This window comes from Rattus rattus, chromosome 6, assembly GCF_011064425.1.
Source record: "Rattus rattus isolate New Zealand chromosome 6, Rrattus_CSIRO_v1, whole genome shotgun sequence".
In the NCBI taxonomy this organism is placed as follows: domain Eukaryota; kingdom Metazoa; phylum Chordata; class Mammalia; order Rodentia; family Muridae; genus Rattus; species Rattus rattus.
This window is the reverse complement of record NC_046159.1, coordinates 150,605,364-150,625,009: the sequence shown is the minus strand read 5'-3', so window position 1 is coordinate 150,625,009 and position 19,646 is coordinate 150,605,364. Positions and strand designations below refer to the sequence as shown.

Below are 19,646 nucleotides of genomic sequence, written 5' to 3'. Positions count from 1 at the left end.
CATAGAACTCTTGGAAACAGAAATCCCTGAAATGTTTTGAGCTTCAGAAACTACTGGGGGGGGGGGAACAAAGCAAGGACCTGGCACCTCCTTGCTCCCCTGCCTCTTTTGTCTCTGTATCTGTCATCCTGTCCCCTGGATAGTGGTGGCTCCTGACTGTACCCCATCATGCTGCTAGGCACCTAGGTCATATCTCCCCCACTTTACCTTCTAACACGGCAGCCACAGGATCCTGTAAGTTAACCTTTGTCTCCTCTTACTGAAGAAAAGGTGACACCCTCACGGAAGATCCATTGGCTTATTCAGACCTAGAGGGGAGTCACTTAGTGAAGCAGAGCAGGGACCAGTGGGAGGGTGAACTTTTCTCCAAGTCCCCTTCCTGTTTCCATGAAGTTCAGCTTGCCCCACTGCATGGTGACTGTAATTTTGAGTTGTGGTGTGCTGGGCGCTGCGTCTGGGTACTGGGAAGAAAGTCGAACCTGCCCTCCTAGAATCTGTTGCTATTTAAGGTGGCAGCGTTTTGGCTATTTTTAACAGTATGTAGACTTCAGACAGTGCAAACACAATTCAGCCCTGCGTGGAGACAGCAAATGCCTGAGCAGCTTCCAGAAAACCATGTGAACCCCGGATCTTGAGATCTTTCCTTGTTGCTTAAGTTTTTCAACTGAGGGTTAGATAAAGGAAGCAGTTTAAATGAACAGAATTCTATTCAGAAAGAAAAAAAAGTCAGGCAGCTTTTCTCTGTGTGTCCTTCAGTGTAAACTTGTTCAGACTCTCCAGATAGAACTATAAAAGGAAAGCAGCTGTTTCCATAAGCACTCTTTTCAGCCGAAGAGAATAATGAAATTAAAACAATTGGGGCTTGTTCATTAGTCTTGCAAATAGGAATTCGTGACATTTTGTGAAAGGGTACGGAACACATAAGTCAGCTGGTTTTTAAATTGTTTAAAATTTCCAAGTATTCCTGCCAAGAAAGGAGAATTGGGGGGGGTGCGTTCTTGCTTTTTAGGTATAGACAGGCAAACCGTCCTCCCCCCGCCCCCAGCTCCTTAGGATGCTGTGTTACCACTCACGCCGAGTAAGAACAGCCAAAAGCTTGTGGTACCTTAGGCTGAGCAGACCCCCTTGTATCCTCAAATATCAACGGCTCTGGAATTAATAAGCTCATTTCCATAAAGACAATTTTGTTAGCACAGGGAATTCCAGGCAAGAATAATGGGCTGTGTTTGCTCCGTTGCCTTCACACTTGATAGTCCATGGTACAGAAATAAATCCACTCAACACGCCCGGGGAAAAAGTAGGCATTTCCACCCATAGATAAAAATAAGCAAAGCCAAGGAGAGAAAGCTATTCATCCAAGCACACAGACGATGTTTGTCAGTTCAGCGCAGTAAGCTCTCATTATACACCTAACAATACCAAGTGCCCAACACCCCCACCCCAGCATCTTCAGGAACGTCTGAGTCACTGGCGACTGACAAGAGCACCATCAGGTTGCTTCTATTTTGGCTGCTCTCCTCCTGGCTGCTGCCGCTGCCAGCTCCTCCTCCTCCTCTTCCTCCTCCTCTGCCGCTTTCCTTTTCTTATACTGTTTGCGACAGCGTCTCACTAAGTAGTCCAGGATGGCCTCAAAGACACAGAGATCCCCTGCCCCTGCCTGCCTCTGCCTCTGCCTCTGCCTCTGCCTCCTGCCTCTGCCTCTGCCTCTGCCTCCCTGCCTCTGCCTCTGCCTCTGCCTCTGCCTCTGCCCCCTGCCTCTGCCCTCTGCCTCTGCCTCTGCCCCTGCCTCTGCCTCTGCCTCTGCCTCTGCCTCTGCCTCTGCCTCTGCCTCTGCCTCTGGCCCAACAACCGTTTTCACATAGAATAAGCTTTTTAATAGATGCTAATGGTCAGTAACTTGTTTTGATTTAGTTAATAATTAAATCTGTGTTACACAGGTTTAGTTTAGGGCTCATACTCACAGCTGATCTTTTGGTAAATACACTTCAGGAAGAAAATGTGTACCATGTTTAAGTGAGCTAAGTAAATATAGGTAAATAAGTAGTTAAACTCATGCTGCAGGGAGCTTATTTTGCAACCAAGGAAGTCGTTAATTTTCTAAAAGCTTTCTCTGATAAAAAGTTCCAATATGTTCTCCAATGTTCCCCTTTTCTGTTGCCTTTTGAGTCTCCCTGGTTTCCAGTAATCCCTAAAATTTGGGCAGTCGGTACAATGTGTCTCTTGGTCTAACTCTGTTGGGGAAGCGAGGCCGTGACTGATCAGTGACCTTCCTCATGGTATGGACTGGGAGAGCTCTGACACTCGAGCCGGGCATGTGCAGGGATGTCCTGGCGTCTGGGTGACTCAGTTCCAGTGACTAGTGATTGCAGCCGTCAGGCAGGCTTGCTCAGTTAGGAGAGGACAAGGGTGAGGAACCACAACTCTCCCCTCTGGTCTCAGCAAAGACCTTTTCTGAACCGCTGCTTTGGTGTCCCGTTGTACCTGACCAATCTATCTCCTGTTCTTGCCCAAAGAATCAGAAGTGATGTTTATAAACGTTAATTTATTATAGGAGTAATGTGTTCCATTGTGGTGTTTTCATGCAAACGTATCATTATACTTTGTCTTAGTCCTGTGTCCTATGTCCCTCGCCCTCAGTGAGGTGATTTTAGCAACACCAGTAGAGTCCTTGAGAGGGAAGAGATGACACAGTGTGAGCAGCCTTGCTCATTGAGAACACACAGCTCAAAACTAACCAGTCTTTCTAGAGCAAGTTTTAGAAATGTTCCTCAGATGAATCCTTAAGTAACAGGAAGAGAAGCATCTGAGATTATCAGCTAGAAGGCAGACGAGTCCCAGAACCAAGGGCTATGATTTCTGCCCCTCACCAGGCAAGCCCCCTAAAGCCCCCCTATGTGAATGTTTTACAAGCTACCTGTGTGGTTGGAACTTAGTAACAGTTGGTCTCTTAATCTTAGCTCTGGCTTCGTCCTAGACACACCCAAGGATTCCCTCAAGGTCAACCAGACCTTGATGCTATAATTTGAGCATACCAAGAACAGGAACACGGTGCCCCTCTCCAGCTTTGGAAAGTCTGCACTACGAGATGGTTATGAGATCACTTCAGAAACCCATCTTCACTCACCAACTGCATTGTCAGGCACCATACTTTATCCCTGTTCTTGTGCTCCTAAAAACCATAAATGTCCATGGCTTGGTTTCTGTTAGGGCAATTTTGATGCAGAAAATTGATACTAAGGAACTTTGATATTGAAGCCTCCTTCAGTGTGGAAGGCGTAAGAAAAATTAGATTGAATATGAGGTTAAGAGCTAATATGTACTCTAATATGTGGCATGTATTACCATATCAAAAAAAAAAAAAACCCCAAAACTAATCTTGTCCCGGTAATGCCATACAAAAATGAAAATAAAAAAACAAAAAACAGATGAAATGTAATCTGTCAACATTGTGACATTATTTATAAATGTAAGCAATTGAAACTCATCTGAAGCTTTGAAAAGCTGTCTGTCTTTTAGCAAGTTGTATTTCTGAGGTGCCTGGAACCAACTCTTGATTCCCTCTACCTGTCACAGCCAGGACTATACTGAGGGAAAGTACTTATCTCTTGTTTTTATTTGTATAGCATAGCAGAAGTATGGCTATAGAAATGTGTGTACAGTTCCTGCATACAGCAGGCCTGGTGTGTGAGCAACAATACTTAGGAGTATTTTATGGTGGTATATACTCCCCATAGGAAAGCTCAAGAATAGCTAGTCAGTTACTAGTTGTGGAATCTGTCTAGCAACTAGGAAAATATTATAGTGAATTCGATAAAAATAAACTCAGCCATGCATATGTAGTTAATAGAATTTTACTAAGGATGCATGGAAGAATGAAATGACCTTCTGTAGTACACAGTGTTGAAAGTTCATGATCTTTGGGAGTAGAAGCATGCACCTCTCAAAGGAAATAAAAGTCTGTGTTCCTTAAAGGGGGAAATTCTGTAATAGAAATACAACTAGTATTAACAGTCCTACATAATTAACTATTCTGTGCTTGTTCAAAAAACCCCGCCATTTTATATTTATTTAAAGAGACGACTACAAACCTCTATCTTGGCTTCCTGTTACCATTGTTTCCTTCATCCTCAATGGCTGGCAGCACTCGACCACCCCCTGGTGGCAGCATGCCCAAAGTGGTGTGTCAGTGTAGGGGAAAGGTAATTCTAAGGGCCAAGCCATACGTACTGAACACTGAACAATTCAGCTGGAATCTGCGCTCAGAAGAACTCATTTATATCAGGTTCCATCTGACGGACATCATGAGACCATCATCACTGTACATCATGACCGATGAAATATGCTAGAATGAAACCCGGTGCACACGTATGCATGCCTTGGCTCCTTGTTCCTGGGTGTGCTGACTGGTGGGATCTGCTTGATACAGCACACCACAGAGTTCCACCTGCCGCTAACCTCATCACATAGTTGAATCTTCAGTGTTTGAAAGTTTGAGCTGAGAAAATTTGGGGGGAAATGTCAAAGGCACTTGATGATTAAGTGCACAATTTTGTTTTTAAAAAAAATCTGTGCAAAATAGAACTCAAAATACGATTGTTGAGAGAAGGAAGTACATGAGTGTAACCTGTTGTTACTTAATTTAGAACGTTGTGTCTAATCCCAGTGAAGCAGTATCTAAAGTCTCCATTGTGTACTGTGTCACCTCACTTCAGTGGCCAAAATGAAAGGCCAAGGACTCTTGCCTTCTGTGTCATTCACATCAACAGGAAAGCAGCTTCCTGTCCCCATTCTCCACCTGTACTCGCTAGTATTTTTTACTGATTTTTGTTTATTAATCTCAAGGTCGCGGTCGATATTTAAAAACAAATGTCTTAGACACGTCAGTTATGTCCTACGGGAATTCATCAAGACCCTTGCTGAGTTTCTGCTTTTGTCTGCGCAACTTGGAGGGAGGTGTGTTCAAGTCTTCAACCGTAATCGGAGATCATTTCTTTGAATCCAAAATCTGGGGTTGGAAACTCCCGGGTGTTCAAAAAGTTTCTGAATTTGAGACATTTCAGATGTTGGACTTTCAGATTAAAGACACTCAAACTGGTACGGCGGCCACTGCACGGCGGTCTGCCCTCCACCTCCTTTTAACTTGCAGGTTTGTAGAATGGGTTTCTGTGGCTGAAGAGAACTCTCCCTTCTTCCAGAGGACCCACGTGGAGTTGGAAGCACCCACATTGGTGTCCCACAACTGCGTATAAACTCCAGCTCTACCTGTAGAGAAACCCTCATCATCCTCCCACAGACACCCACGCACATACATGTGCATGCAAACATGCATACACACAGAGACACAGACACTTGTACATATACACAAATTAAATGAATATTTAAAACTAGTTTCTTGTAGACAATCTATGTATACAGGATCTATTATTTTATCCATTCTTACAACCTGTGTTTTCATTGTCATTTAAGGTGATTATTGATATGGCTGAGTTAGCATTTGTACTGATTAATCCTCATTGTCAACCTGACTGGATTCAGAATCACCTAGGAGACACCCCTGAGGCTATGGATGTGATGCTGTTTCTCAAGAGGTGGAACTGATCTCGTGGTTTTTGAAAGGGGCCGGATGTTGTCCTAGCCTTTGCTTCTCTGTGGATGCCACGTGCTTTTCCTCCAATTTTTATACAATCTTATTTTCTCTTATATTTTTCCTGTAATTTCCTTTTGATAGTTTTAAGGTGCATTCGTGTTGCCTAATGGGTTCTTCAAGCTTTCCAGGTCTGTAATTTATTGTCTAACATGAATATAAGGGAATTTCCAGTCATTATGACTTGGAATATATTTCGGTTCACCCACCCCCTTCTCTTTTTCCTCTGATATTCCCATTACGTACATATCATGCCTCCATAGTTGCCCAAAGTTAGGTTTCTTTCAATGCTTTTTCTCTTGCTTTTGAGGTTTTTATTGAGATTTCCTCAAACTCAGTGGTTCCTTCTCGGCCGTGTGTGTCCATTCTGCGGATGTCCCATGACAGGCACTCTTTGCTTTTGTTGCAGTGTTCTTAATTCCTGGTATATCCTTGCATTTTCCCCTGGACTTGCCATGTCTCTGCTTGTATTACCCCTCCAGTCTTGTATTATGTGCTATTTATCAATTGGAACTCCCAATCTATTAATTAAAGTTGTTTTAAACATCGAGCTTGGTAACCCAAGCACTCTTGGTAACCCAAGTGATTCTAGGTGCTTCGAATCTGGCTGTGTTCTCTTGCTGAGCAGACACAATATGGAGAAGGAGCTCCGATAAGAAGACTGTAGCAGGTGATGGCACTGGTTGGAGGAAGGGAAGCGTTAGCTAACCCTGTGATCAGGTGTCAGTGTTTGAGTGAGCCCTGGGCCCTGGGCTGCGAGCTCCAAAGATGCTCTCCCATCCACTCTAGCCCTTCTTGGGACAGGCAGGGCAGTACCACTTGGACTTATTTTCCATCTTTTACTCGGAAAGTCAGAGCCAAGTAGACTTGGGTGTTTTACTTCTCCCAGGCTGCTCAGCTGCTGATAAAACTCTCCAAGTTTACCCTGAAGATCAGCAGGGAGAAATCCAAATATTTTGAACTTGCTGATGAGGGTTCAGAGAAAGCTTGTAAAGGTAAAGGAGCTGCTCATGGTCTTCCTGGCTCACCCTCTCGCTACACATTCGTGGATCTCATCCCACACAGCTCGCTGAAACTGAGACCTGGCTAAGTGGTCAGGTCTCCAGGTCTCAACAGGGGCGCTCCAGATAGCAATGCAAAGGTGCTGAGACGTAAACCAGCCTTCGAGCCATAGCTGCCAGAGACTGGCTGCATCTTTTGACCTGAGCTGAACCATGTCTACTAAAGCCAAAATATCAACTGTTTTCATGGGCTCTGAGTAACGCCCAGAATCCCATCGCATAAGCATTCAATGAGGTTTCCACATGTGAAGGGCCAGGCAAAGCTCTGCTTGCCTGGGAAGAGACAGCAGAGATCAGCCTGCATGCTGCAGGTTCCTGGATTGAGTGACGAGAAGATCCTCCTGCAGCTTCTGCATGCACACGCCAACAAGCAACACCAACAACAAGACTAACGGACAAACAGAAGTCGCAGAAGCCACAGCTTACAAAGAACATCTCTCCATGGCATTTAAGTGTTTCCAGCTGTTTCAGTTTTCGCTACAAAAGTAAGCCCCCAAATACAGTCCTAGACGTTGCCAAATAGAATACCTCCAAGTTGTTCGTGTAAGAATTCTAGAACTGAGAAATACAATAACTGAAAATCTTAACAATCCACCGATGGGTGAACCGAGGTTGAAAGTAAGAAAAGTCAGTGACTCCAAGACAAATAGAAAATCCTCTGTCTGGAAAGCAGAGAGGGTAAAGGGAGAGAACCCGAGAGGCCCACGGGATAATAGCAGAAGGCTCTAACCCTGAGAAAGAGGCCAGAAGTGGAGAAGACTCAAGAGTGGTTTCCAAGCTTGTGCACTTGGAAATGGGATGGGGGGGAAAGTGTGAACAAATGGACTTTAACTGGGAAAGCCTGGCTTTGTCTCCTAAGAGCTGAGAAGTGAAACCTTGGCACTCCAGTTCCGCCTGGAGATACTGACTCGGAAGTCATTGCTTGTCACTGGAAATTTGGAAACAGAAGGGGGAATAAAATCGTTAGGTCCCAGTGCGGCCAAGCCACAATGGGACATAAATGTTACTGAGGCTGCAGAGTAACATGAAAGTGTGTTTCTGACCTGGTGTGACGGCCCATCCCTTTAATCCCAGCACTCAGGAGGCAGAGGCAGGTGGGTCTCTGTGAGTTCAAGGCCAGCCTGGACTGTGTAGCAAGTTGATTATTATTATTATTATTATTATTATTATTATTATTATTATTATTATTATTATTTTATTTATTTACATCCCTCCTGGTCCCCCCTCACAGAGTTCTCCACTCACACCTTCCTCTTCACCTCTGAGGGGATGCCCTCCCTAGGATACCTAGGTATCCTCTCACCCTGGGACATCTCTACAGGATTAGGTGTATCCTCTCCCGCTGAGGTTAGACAAGGCCACCTCTGCTACATCTGTGCCAGGGGCTTTGGACCGGCCCATGTACGCTCTTTGGTTGGGAATGGCCCTACTTTTTTACTACACTTGATCTTAGCCAAAAGGCCGAGAAGCGATGGTCCTATTTTTTTAAAGATGTATTTATTTATTTATTATATATAAGTACACTCTAGCTGTCTTCAGACACACCAGATCGCATTACAGATGGTTGTGAGCCACCATATGGTTGCTGGAATTTGAACTCAGATCCTCTGGAAGAGCAGACAATGCTCTTAACCTCTTTCTCCAGCCCCAAGCAGTGGCCTTATTTAAAAAAAAAAAAGTGTGTTTCTACATTCTGACATAGTTCAGTGAAAGTGAAACAGCCCCCACCCTGCATGCCTGCCAAGTGGTTTCCATTCAGTGTGGCTGGGAAGACAGGTGGCATTGACCTTCCATTTTCCCCAGTCCAAATGCAAGGGAAGCTATAAATTCCTACGTATTCAGGAAGGGAAAAGGGTATAACACATACAAAGTGTGTTTGTCACCAGGGCTAAAGACAGAGCATGAACTTAGCTGAATGACCACAAGGTAGACGTATAGTTGAGCATGCCTACTGCTCTCATGATTTCATACAGAGCCGTTATGATTTGGGATGGAAACAATGTTGAAAAGCATCGATCTCAAGTATCCCCATGCAATATCCACCGGAAACACATCCTTCCTCGAGTGTCCATGTGCCAAGGACCTCTGCTAAGTTTCTTCTGCTCCATGGCTCTATGTCTCCCTTGGTGGTGCTTCTCTGTAAAACCATCCCTAAGGAATACAAATGTCATGTAAAACGTGGGAGCTCTTGGGATGTCCCCTCTTGTCAGCTCTGAACATCTGCAGGGTCTTCCCTTCATAATGTCAATGGTAGTTTTCCAACTCAGATGTAAATAACGTGAAGCAATGTGTCATCTCTGGGCAGCTCTACTCCCCTGTGTGCCTCTTTATCCTCATTTAGTACACAAATTATGTATTTCAAAGAGTGAAAATAGGGACTGGACCAACTTCAGTCATCTACTCGATTCCTGCTATTGATTATTGAGTGTCAACTGTTTTCTAGCAATGGTGGTGCGGAGTAAGCAGAGCAAAGTCTCTGTCCTTGCAAAGCTAGTGCATAACAAAATACCAGGCATCGAGGAGCACTATACAGGACAGAAAAACTAGCCTGCTTGGAATTGTTAGTACTGTGTTAATAGGATGGCCCAGAGTATGCCAGGCAGAGGCATCAGGCAGGCCAGAGGGCCTGAGGTGGGAACAAGGAAGGCCAAGTTGGCCAGAGGGAAATGTGTCGAGCAGCAAGACCAGAGAGTCAGATGATGCAGAGTTTCAGCTTAGTCCAGGTTTGACTGGATGTGGTTGAGCAGAAAAGTGATGAGACCTTGTCTATGTTGCTAAAATCACTAACTGAAGGAGGGTTGACTATCAAGGGCATGGGTGGAGGCAAGCAAGGCACAGCCTTTGGAAGGCCCCAGTAGTAATCTGAGGTGGAAACATGGAGAGATCAAGTCCAGAGCCTGTCTGGGAGGAGTCCCAGGCCACAGGGATGCCCGAGGTCCAGGACGGTTATAAGAACATGCCCAGAGAGTTGCCTTCTTAGGTACATATGTATGATGGAGTATGGGCGGGAGGACGCACCTAAGGGCCAACGAGAATCAAAACCATCATCGAGAGAGGACCCTAGGATATGAGGAGACTAAACTGGGAACCCTACTGAGAGAGAAAATAGAAAGGCACTGGACAGAAAGAACTTACTCTTCCGTACTTTTTGTCAAACATGCTATTTTCTTTTGGCAGCTTAACGGAAGAAAAGAGTCTCGTAGTGAAGGAATTTGAGAAGATACCTAAGCCAGGAGTAAGTATTAGAGTTTATTAAATGCAGCTGTATTCAAAAAACCCTTTAAAAATAAAGCCACACCCTGGAACATTTGGGGCACCAACAATCCACGGTCACTGCCGATGCCAAAAGGAAGACACATGCACTTGTGACTAGACACAAGCGAGGCGCGTTACAGGCTTTCTGTGCTGGCACCTGTGCTAGCCTCTTTGTAGTCACAGCATTTGCTTTGTTTGTAGAAGAAAATAGGTTTCTGTGCTTGTCACTTAAGAACATCTCTTCTGTTGCCACGGCATTCGGAGCTTTCTGAGCTTCCCAGATTTGGTTCATAAAGACATCACTGTCACACCATGACCAAGGCAACATATAAAAGAAAGCATATAATCTGGAGCTCATGGTTACACCGGTTAGAGAGGCTAACATGGCAAAAGGCAGGCACGGCACTGGAGCGGTAGCTGAGACCTTAGGTGGACCCAAAACTGCAAGGCAGACACACACACACACACACACACACACACACACACACACACACACACAGAGAGAGAGACAGAGAGACAGAGAGACAGAGAGACACACAGAGATACAGAGACAGGGAGAAGAGAGAACAGGAGAGGAGAGGAGATGAGGAGAGGAGAGGAGAGAAAGCAATTTGAATTTGAATTTTAGTTACAGACTTAGGTAACTTATTTTCCCTCCCAGCAGTCGGTAGGAATCTCAAAGAAAGCTCAGAGCAGGCTAATCAATCTGTGCACTTGGCCATTATTAGCAGACAGCCCTTCTGAGCATAAGACAGCTTTCATCTGTAAGTCAACCCCACTCCAGATAATAAGGCAGAGGAAGCCAAGTGCCCTGCGAGTGTGACAGAGGACACTGAAGGAGAGACTGCAGAGGCAGTGTCAGTAAGTGTGGGTCCTAGTCTGTAGAACTCTGAGCCTCCTCATGGTTGGCTGCCATGTATGACCCGGGCTAGCCATGACACATATTCAGTTTATTTGCATTTGACTTTGTCAAATCTCAAAGCCACAAGGAAACAGAATGTACATTTTCACAGTGCTTTTTAGTATGAAATAAAGATTAACACAGAAAACATTTAAAATATGAAGCACTCGATTTTTAAAAAGACGTCAAAACGATCACAGGCTTAGTTAACATGGCATAAACTTTATGCTGTGGCTGACGGTGTCAGGCCTGAGACCCCCTAACTTTCGGGGAATCACGAGTCTGTGAACACGTACAATGAATGTGGTGAGTGGGACTGGTTTTAGTTTCACGTTTAAGCAGTGGAGCGCTCGCCCCGATTGTCTAACGGGCCATTGTCACAACTTTTCAAGGAAATAGAGAAGAAGACAAAGCTCCTGAGAGAAAGCACTGAAGAACTGCGCAAGGAGGTGATCCAGAAGAGACTGGAGATCAAAAACCTGCGGGAGGACGTGGTGTCCAAGCAGAAGCAATTAATGAAGGAGCAGAAGGAGCTGGAAGAACTGTTGGATTTTCAGGTTGGCCTAAAGGTATGCTGTGCACACTCCGTCAACGTTGAAACATTGCACCCGTGTGGATATAACACACAGGGATGGAGAGGTAGCTACCCTACATGACCAAAAGAGCAGTCACACAGACTCGACGGGTGAGCATCATGAAGGACACTGTCAAATGCAATTTAAAGCCTGAGGATTTACAAAGGGCCTGAGGGTGCTTGCCTGGAAAGGACACGTGAAGGCTCACTCATACTGTCCTAATTTGCAGGCCTAGGCTCAACGAATGGGCCTCCAACATTTGCAGTGAGGGTCACCAACACACATGATTCCTTGGAAGGAACAGAACGTTCTACCCTCTTGTATCTGTCTGTATTGCCTTATACCCACGGGCTTGACTCCACTCCCTTTACCATACAAGGACTAGGAGCCTATATTAATGTTTTAGGAAGTAACGAATTACAATTAATTTTATTTTGAAAAATGTATAATAATTCTCAAAACGACTTAAAGAACCTAGAGTTATTTAAAGAACAACTCCCAAAACTCACTGTCCTAGAAAATAATTATGATTGTGTCTGACCTTTTCCCCTAAGATCTTAGAGCAGTCGCTCACCACACGCCCGTCTTCTCTGGGGATATCAGAACTAAGACGAGACTCCTTTGCCAAGAACCCAGGGAGCTTCAGCTTCTGGCGCATCACATGCAGGGATCTCTTCCAAGGGCTTGTACTAAGTTAGCAGCTGCAGCGTTTTACCCGAAGAGGGGCTTCCAAATTGCCATGCCTCAGCCCTGTAAAGCCTGGGTCTGCTCCAGGATTAAGGAAGATCCTACAGAGAAGCACTCCACCCTGTCAGTGCAGCGTGGCCTTTAGCTCTCATGCTCACGTGTGGTTCCAGAGCTCAAAATCTATCGAGCACCTCAGATAAGAAGGGTCTCCTTCCTCGAACAATGCCTACAACGAGCTTTCTACCAATGCGTACAGCTTGCAGAGCATGAAGGTCCACGGGTTTAGTTTCCAACCTCGGTCCTGCACGTACGAGCCTCGTGACTGCCTGCAAGTGGTTTAGGGTTTTTTGTTTGTTTGTTTTTTGTTGTTGTTCTTTTCGTTTGTTTTTGTTTTTGTTTTCCATGTCTCCTTTCACAGTCTGAGGCAGGACTCCCTGAAAACAGTGTCCAAGGCCCTTAATGTGGGGGAAATCTATGGGGCTCACAGCAGGGCAGGACAGAGCTAAGGGAGAAGATGGGCCAGATAGAACTCTAGTTCTATCTGCTGTAGAACTCTAGTCTTAGCCTGGCACCAGAAAGAACCCTAGATCTTTAACTGAACCACAGAGGCCATTCTCCTGAGTCAAAGAGCATGCGGTACAACCTCACACAGCCTCCTCCATACTTCCTTCCCCTCTCCCACGCCAGGGAAGAGGGAATCTCAGAGGGGCACCCAAAGCTGCCCTACTCTGTCAGCTGCTTCTTGGGATAGTAACAACCATAATAATAACCTTATAAGGCCAGTGTGGATATTGGAGAAAATAAAGTGTGCAGGGTAGATGGTAAGAGCCCTGTAAGATTTTCTTTTTTCTCTCGTTTGATTTGCTTGCTTAATTGACTACACAGCTTACCATGATTCTATTTCTTTACTAGGATGACGTGGTCCATCATCAAAGTGTTCCTGTACAAATTACAAAGGAGATAGAAAAACTAACACGCAGAAAAATGTATGATTTAATACTTCTACTCTAAATTCCTCCTAAGATACCCTCTCCCAAATAATGTGTCTATATGTTATAATGTTTATCAGTTATAATCTTGGAAATACCTGATCCTGGTCCCACATGGGTTCTATGTATCATGTTCTTTAAAAGACAATAATACAGCAAATGATAATAATTCTATTTCAAGTTATAAATTCTATTTCTATATAGACCTTCAGCGACTTCGTCAGGGCCTGGGATTAACCATTTGAACTGAGAATTTCCTGGTCCAGAATGACACTCAGGCAACCACAGCCCAAATGATAGCAACTCCTCCCTCTGCGTCTATCAGTTCACCCTCAGACAACCAGGGTAGACTTCAGCGTGGAGATCACCGAGAAGCTCTCAGAATTTTAGTGATCAAAAAGAAGTGCAAGATTGGTGCACATAAAAAATATTCCTGAGAAACAACATGATTACTCTAGCAATTGATCTTAAAAAGGAAAAAGGAGCAGTAGTGATTGTGAAATCCAAGATCACCAGAAGTGTAGTTAACAGAGTCAGGTATGGTCCAGGAGGCTAGTCACAATGAGAGCAGAAATTGTAGGTGACAGAGTGCCATCTGAGGAGAAATGGGCAAATGCCTGTTTTCAGGGGGCATTCCAGGAAGTTATTCCCTGTCCTAGTCTACCTCTCTGTCTCTCTGTCTCTGTCTCTGTGTCTCTCTCTGTCTCTCTCTGTTTCTCTCTCTCTCTCTCTCTCTCTCTCTCTCTCTCTCTAACACACACACACACACACACACACACACACACACACACACACACACACACACACACACACACACGACCAAATACCCTGACAGATAGGATAGGAAAGAAACCAGTTTGTTCCAGCTTACATTTCCAGGATACAATCCATCATCGTGTGGATGTCAAAGCAGGAATTTCCAACAGTGATCATGCTACACCCACAGTCAAGGGCAGAGAGATGTGAAAGCACATATGCTCTCCTGCTTGCTTTACTCAGCTAGATTTCTTCCCCCTTATGCAATTTAGGACCTCCCTGCCTAAGGAATGGGGCCACTCACATTGGGCTGTGTCTTCCCACAACAATTTACTTAAGACAGTCTCCCACAGACATCATACTCATTGGCCAACCCAACGTAGATTGTTCCTCACCTAGACTCTCTTCCCATGTGATTCAAATTGATGAAGAAAGCTAATGATCACACCTCCAAGTAGCTCCTATCTTTGACCTTCACATACTTCTAAGCTCAGTGAACTTGTGACTAGTATATTTTTGCCTGATAACAGAGACAGTATGAACTCAAAATAAGCCCTCTTACTTCTGCTTCCGTGTGTGTTCCCTACAGAGAAACAGAGAAGAAAAATGTTGTCTTGGAATTTGAGTTGAAAGAGCTCAGTGAGTCTTTGAAGAAGCTTGAAAACAAAGTCAGTGCTCTTGCGGAAGAGAGGGATGACACAATAAAGGAAGTTGAGGGCAAGCGAACCTTACTAGAAGTCAAAGAACGAGAATATGGCCAACTGCTTAAGCTATTGGAATTAACCAAAGAGAATGAAGCCTCCTCGCTAGCTGAAAGGTTACTTATATTTCTGCACATTCTGTCACCTAAATTTTAATCAATGATGTCCTGAAGAGTCAAAACATTAGCAATTGATTATATGCTGTTTTAATAGCAAGTTGTAGAATTTTAAATCAATTTTTAACCATTAATTAAATATATTATCAAAGCACTTTGAAAGTTTTTTTCCTATTCTTCAATTAAATTTTCCTCAATTCTATAGTTCTGAATTTAAGAATAAAAGCCATTGTTGGCTGTAAGGGAATTATATTGCCAAAATATGCTATGTAATTCAGAGTTTTACCAATCAGTGAGTAGAATTTCTAACATGATCCCAGTGTTCTCTGGATGAGGGAGATTTCATGGTGTGATCCCTTACTGGAACACCTTACTTCTGAGTCTGTGTATGTGTGGGTAGGTTATACACATGTATTCAGGAGCTCGTGGAAACCAGAGGTTTCCCTTTGTCATCCACCTTACCTTTTCAGACAGAGCCTCTCCTTAGGACCTTGGATTCCCTGATTAGGCTAGGTTAGCCAGCTAGCGAGCTCCAGAGATCTGGTAATCTCTGCCTCCCCAGCACTCAGAATATAAGCGGGTTCCACCAGTCACAGTGTGTTACATGAATGCAGGGGGCTCAAGCCCTTTAACAACTGCAGACTCTCCTAGACCCTGACTTTTCTTAAGTGCTAGAAATTGAAGCTGGGACTTTGCCCTGGTAGGCAATCGTTCTACCACTGGCCTTTATTCTACTTCCTATGCTAAAGTAGAATTTCAAGGAAGGAAACTTGAAACCCGTGTCTCCCAGCCTACCATTACATTTAGGCAATTTATAAGATTATACTTCCAAATGATACCAACACTCAAAAGTGGCTGCTCTGGGTCTCACTTATGATTTATGGTTGTCATGTGAAAAAAATTCTGCATGTAAACTTGAGCATGCTGCCGTTGATGAGCTTAGCAAACCGTATGAGACAAGTGATTTTGATCTTCACCCTTGATCCGAACAGAGGGATCTTGGACATCAATCTACGAAACTGCCTCATGGACAAGCAGAATTACCATGATGAACTTTCTCGTAAGCAACGAGAGAAAGAAAAAGATTTTCGGAATCTGAAGAAGACAGAGCTGCTCCTTAAAGTGTCCTTGGATGCGCTCTCTCAGGCTCAAGCCTTGAATCAGAGGCTTCTACTAGAGGTGGGTATGAAAATATGCCCTCTCCATGTTTTAAGCTCAAGGCGCTCTATGAAAGTAAAAGTGTTGTACTTTGGCCATTAACAGAAAAAAGGGACAATGGGGTGGAAATTTGAGGATGTGTTACATTAGACTGCTGCTAGCCCCGTATTATTGTCCATGTCTTTTCTAGCCCAAGACTAGTCAAATGTTTTGTTTTGATTGGCAAAGAAGTAATTGGTCCAGCCAATTTGGAATACTAGGCCTGTATACAGTATATAGTATACAGTATATAGTATATAGTAGGGCAAATCTAATTTTATGGGTTTAAGTGTCAGATCTGGCGGTTAAGGAGCAGATCTGTTTGCATAAATGTCTATAGTCAGTTGGTTATCTGGACTACTAGCTAAAGGATCCATTATTAAGCTGCCTGACTTTTTTGTACATCACCAGAAGTAGACTCTAGTGAGAGGATGCTTGAAGTAATAGGGTATCATATGACTACCTCTGTTCCCAGTTTGCCCTTGCTATCTGGGAGGCTCATTTCCTTCAGACAGCATCTGATACACATACACCATGCTCAGGAAAGGTCCTGCAGAGAGCACACCTTATGCTGACGGCTGTGTTGGTGCATTCTTTGATGAAAATGGGGTCAGGTCTCTGAGATGAGACAGCTGGTTTACACAGAACCCGTTATCTTCAGAATTACCATGTTCTAGGACCTTGAGGGTGTTCATGACCTTGGAAGTAAACAGCCATTTCCAACTCTTGGAAGCATGTCAGAACCTAACCTGTACCTGATACTCTTCTCCTGGCTTCCTGAAAAATTTACATTGTATTGTCCTTTGCTTTTAAGAAGTCACATAACTATTAGGTCAGGACAGTGCACATTGTAGGAAGAAGTGACATGCCATTTTTAGCTCGGGGCATTTTGTTGCCTGTGTGAGGCCTTCTAGCTCTTTCCCTCGCCTGTGTTAACTGTGGAAGGATGTTATGAAATGAGGTGCTGTAAGGTGGGAGAAATACTTAACCATAGAAGCCTTGTCACTGGGCTCAAGTGATGATGGCCATGTGATTAAGAACACCAGCTCCTCTTCAGAGGGCAGGGAAAAAGGGATCCATTCCCAGTACCCACGTGGTGGTTCACAACTGTCTCTAGCTCCAGTTGTGGTGTTGTTTCCATTCAGCCTCTCAGTATCCTTGTTGATATGTGTCTCATGCACGGCCACACTCTTGCGATCTGGCCAGAGAAGATAACACCTTTCATTCTAGTCTTTTGCTCAGATGTTAACGTATACTGCCATTGTTGGTAGCCTTGGACTACGGCCACTCCACAGCAGGTTCTTTACCCCATACGCTTATATTCTATTTTCTCCCCTTTATTTCTTCCTTTAGATTTGCCAGTGTTCATTGTTCTTGTTTCCACATTTTAGATACTGACTGGTTGGGTTTACCCTTCCTTATCCTTTCAATGATATACTGAAAAGAGTAGACCTGCCATCCTTGCCTTAGTAGAGCACCATGGGAACTAACACTCTTACTGTTCCCAGATGGTGCCAGAGCCTTTGCAGACCCTCACTCCACTTACCTTTGTAAGTCTAACTCCTCTAAGCCTGATCTTAACATCACTTCACAAGTTACTCTTATTGAAAGGTTGACTAATGACAAGATACTGCATAGCCTAGCACACAGCACATCAGATGTTCAATTGGAACTTCTGAACACACAGACTAGGAAGGAAAGAATCCCTGACTTTAGTCAAGTTCTCTTCTTAATTCAATGCTATTACTTCAGCTTAATTTTTTTGAGATCTCTTCATATGGTATGCAACATGCTTCTAGTTCAAATGCTGGTGCAGGAGAAAGCAAGCATGCCTTCTGGTAGGACCCTGAGAATGAGAATGGAAAATAGCTGTGTGTCAGAAAATGTATAATAGAAAATATTTTCTCCTTATGAGAAGCATAGCTAAATAATGTTTAATGGGATGTGGAATCATTTTTGACAACTGATCTTATAATTTTTACTGTAGAAGACAATGACGTGACTTTCTTTTAGGCCCCTATCCACACCACACATTTTTTCCCCTCCAGGTACCAAATATTGTGTAATTTTAGATACCTCAGAATTTGGTAGTTACACTGCTATGAACAAGTTATGTCTCCATACAACTGAGTAAAAGCATAATTGACTCTTCTACAAATTGTACATTTCTGAGACTTCATGAACATACTAATTCTTATTTGCATGTTTTCCCTGTGATCACTAGTTTAATTCCAAACTCTCCTCAACTGCCCACATTTCCTTAGGAATTAAAGCACATTTAAAATCTATTTACATAATATCTTGTCGAAATGGCTTCTAATCGCTGCCAATGACCTCTAACAACCAAAGGAACACACCAATAATCAAATCAGTTGAGTTATTTCACATTTCAACCAAGGAGAGCAAACTGTGGAAGTCTCAGTAGAGGGCCCTGGAAAAGACTGATAGCCTTTGGCCATATGGTATGTGTTGGGGAGACAGTTTAAAGAAAGAGACTCTGTCATGAGTTTACATGTTGCCAGGAAATGAGAGTAATTCTGATTGACTGTATTAACAAGACATAGTATTCAAAAGAGAAAAGACTCGATGGAGGAGGGCTATAATTGGAAGAGAAGGTTGTAAGTGGAGAATGTATAGGACATTTTTGTGGCCTGGGCAATGTTCATATTTTGGTTTATATTAAACACTATTATGGAGTGGTTTTGTTTCATCTCATTCCAGCAAAATCACAGAATGGCTTTCTCTGAAGTTGATGCTCTGTGAAATTGTCGCTGTTCAACAGAATACCAAGGCCCAGCTGTGAGTGGCAGGCTGGCCGGCTCTGTCTGGTATACCAGATGGCTGCCTCTCTGATGTAGCTTCTGGCCTGTTTCAGACTAATCTTCTTTCTTTAAGTACTTCCTGTCCCACACTCATCTTGGAACCCTTACTATGTCACCTCTGCAAAGTGCCATCCTCTCCTCTTTATTGGATCTCATATTACATGCATTTTTTCCCTCTCTTGGATCACTCCCAACCTGTGGGGGAAACACGATTTCTAGTAGTTTCTTGAGAAAAGGAAGGTGGAAAATGACTTGTGTTTCAAAAATGCATAATGGAAAACTATTTTCCCTTCACTATCAGAATACATAATTAATATTTAACTGGATGTGGAATCTTAGGTCAGAAATAATTGCCTTCAGACTAAGACATTGGGCAGATGTCTTCTAGTTTGTTGAGTCTTTATTAAAGAGAGTTTGATGTCATGATTTTGATCCTTTGCTCTAAACCTTTTGTTTCCCATGCTTGAAGCTTATAGGTTCTTTTTGTTAACTCCAGTATTTTTAAATTTTGCAATGATAGTCTCACAAGTAAATCCTTTATCTTTACTCTTGTCAGAGACTCAGTTCTTCAACCATCTTGAACTATGTCTTTAATTTTATCTCCTCCATTTTTCTTCTATTCTGTCTTTCCGAGGGCCCTCTTATGTAAATGTTGGGCCTTAGGAAAGAGTTCTCTAATTTCTTTTTCTCTTTATTTTTGCATTCATTTTTGTCATTTTGCTACAAGCTGGATCACCTCAACATTTCCTTCTGGCCCTTCTCTTTCATCCTGCTATCATAACAAACCTTCCCATAAACTCTTTGAGGGTCTTCTTGTTGTGTTCTCAGCAGCTGGGATTGAATTCAGGGCTTCACAATGGTGGACTATAACTCTAGCCTGAAGGTTTCTTTTCTGCAATTTTTTTGGCTTATTTTTATTTATTTGTTTGTGTTTGGTTTTGT

The 19,646-nt window shown here is 43.5% G+C and overlaps 1 protein-coding gene across 1 annotated transcript in view; it reads left to right on the top strand.

The window, feature by feature from the left end:
• Ccdc146 (coiled-coil domain containing 146) overlaps nucleotides 1-19,646 on the top strand; it is a 143,140-nt gene that overhangs the window by 83,320 nt on the left and 40,174 nt on the right. Inside the window, exons 5-9 of the mRNA XM_032907072.1 lie at nucleotides 9,883-9,940; nucleotides 11,254-11,430; nucleotides 13,036-13,109; nucleotides 14,458-14,685; nucleotides 15,678-15,864. Coding sequence (XP_032762963.1) covers nucleotides 9,883-9,940; nucleotides 11,254-11,430; nucleotides 13,036-13,109; nucleotides 14,458-14,685; nucleotides 15,678-15,864 — 724 coding nt within the window. The remainder of the gene's footprint in view (nucleotides 1-9,882; nucleotides 9,941-11,253; nucleotides 11,431-13,035; nucleotides 13,110-14,457; nucleotides 14,686-15,677; nucleotides 15,865-19,646) is intronic.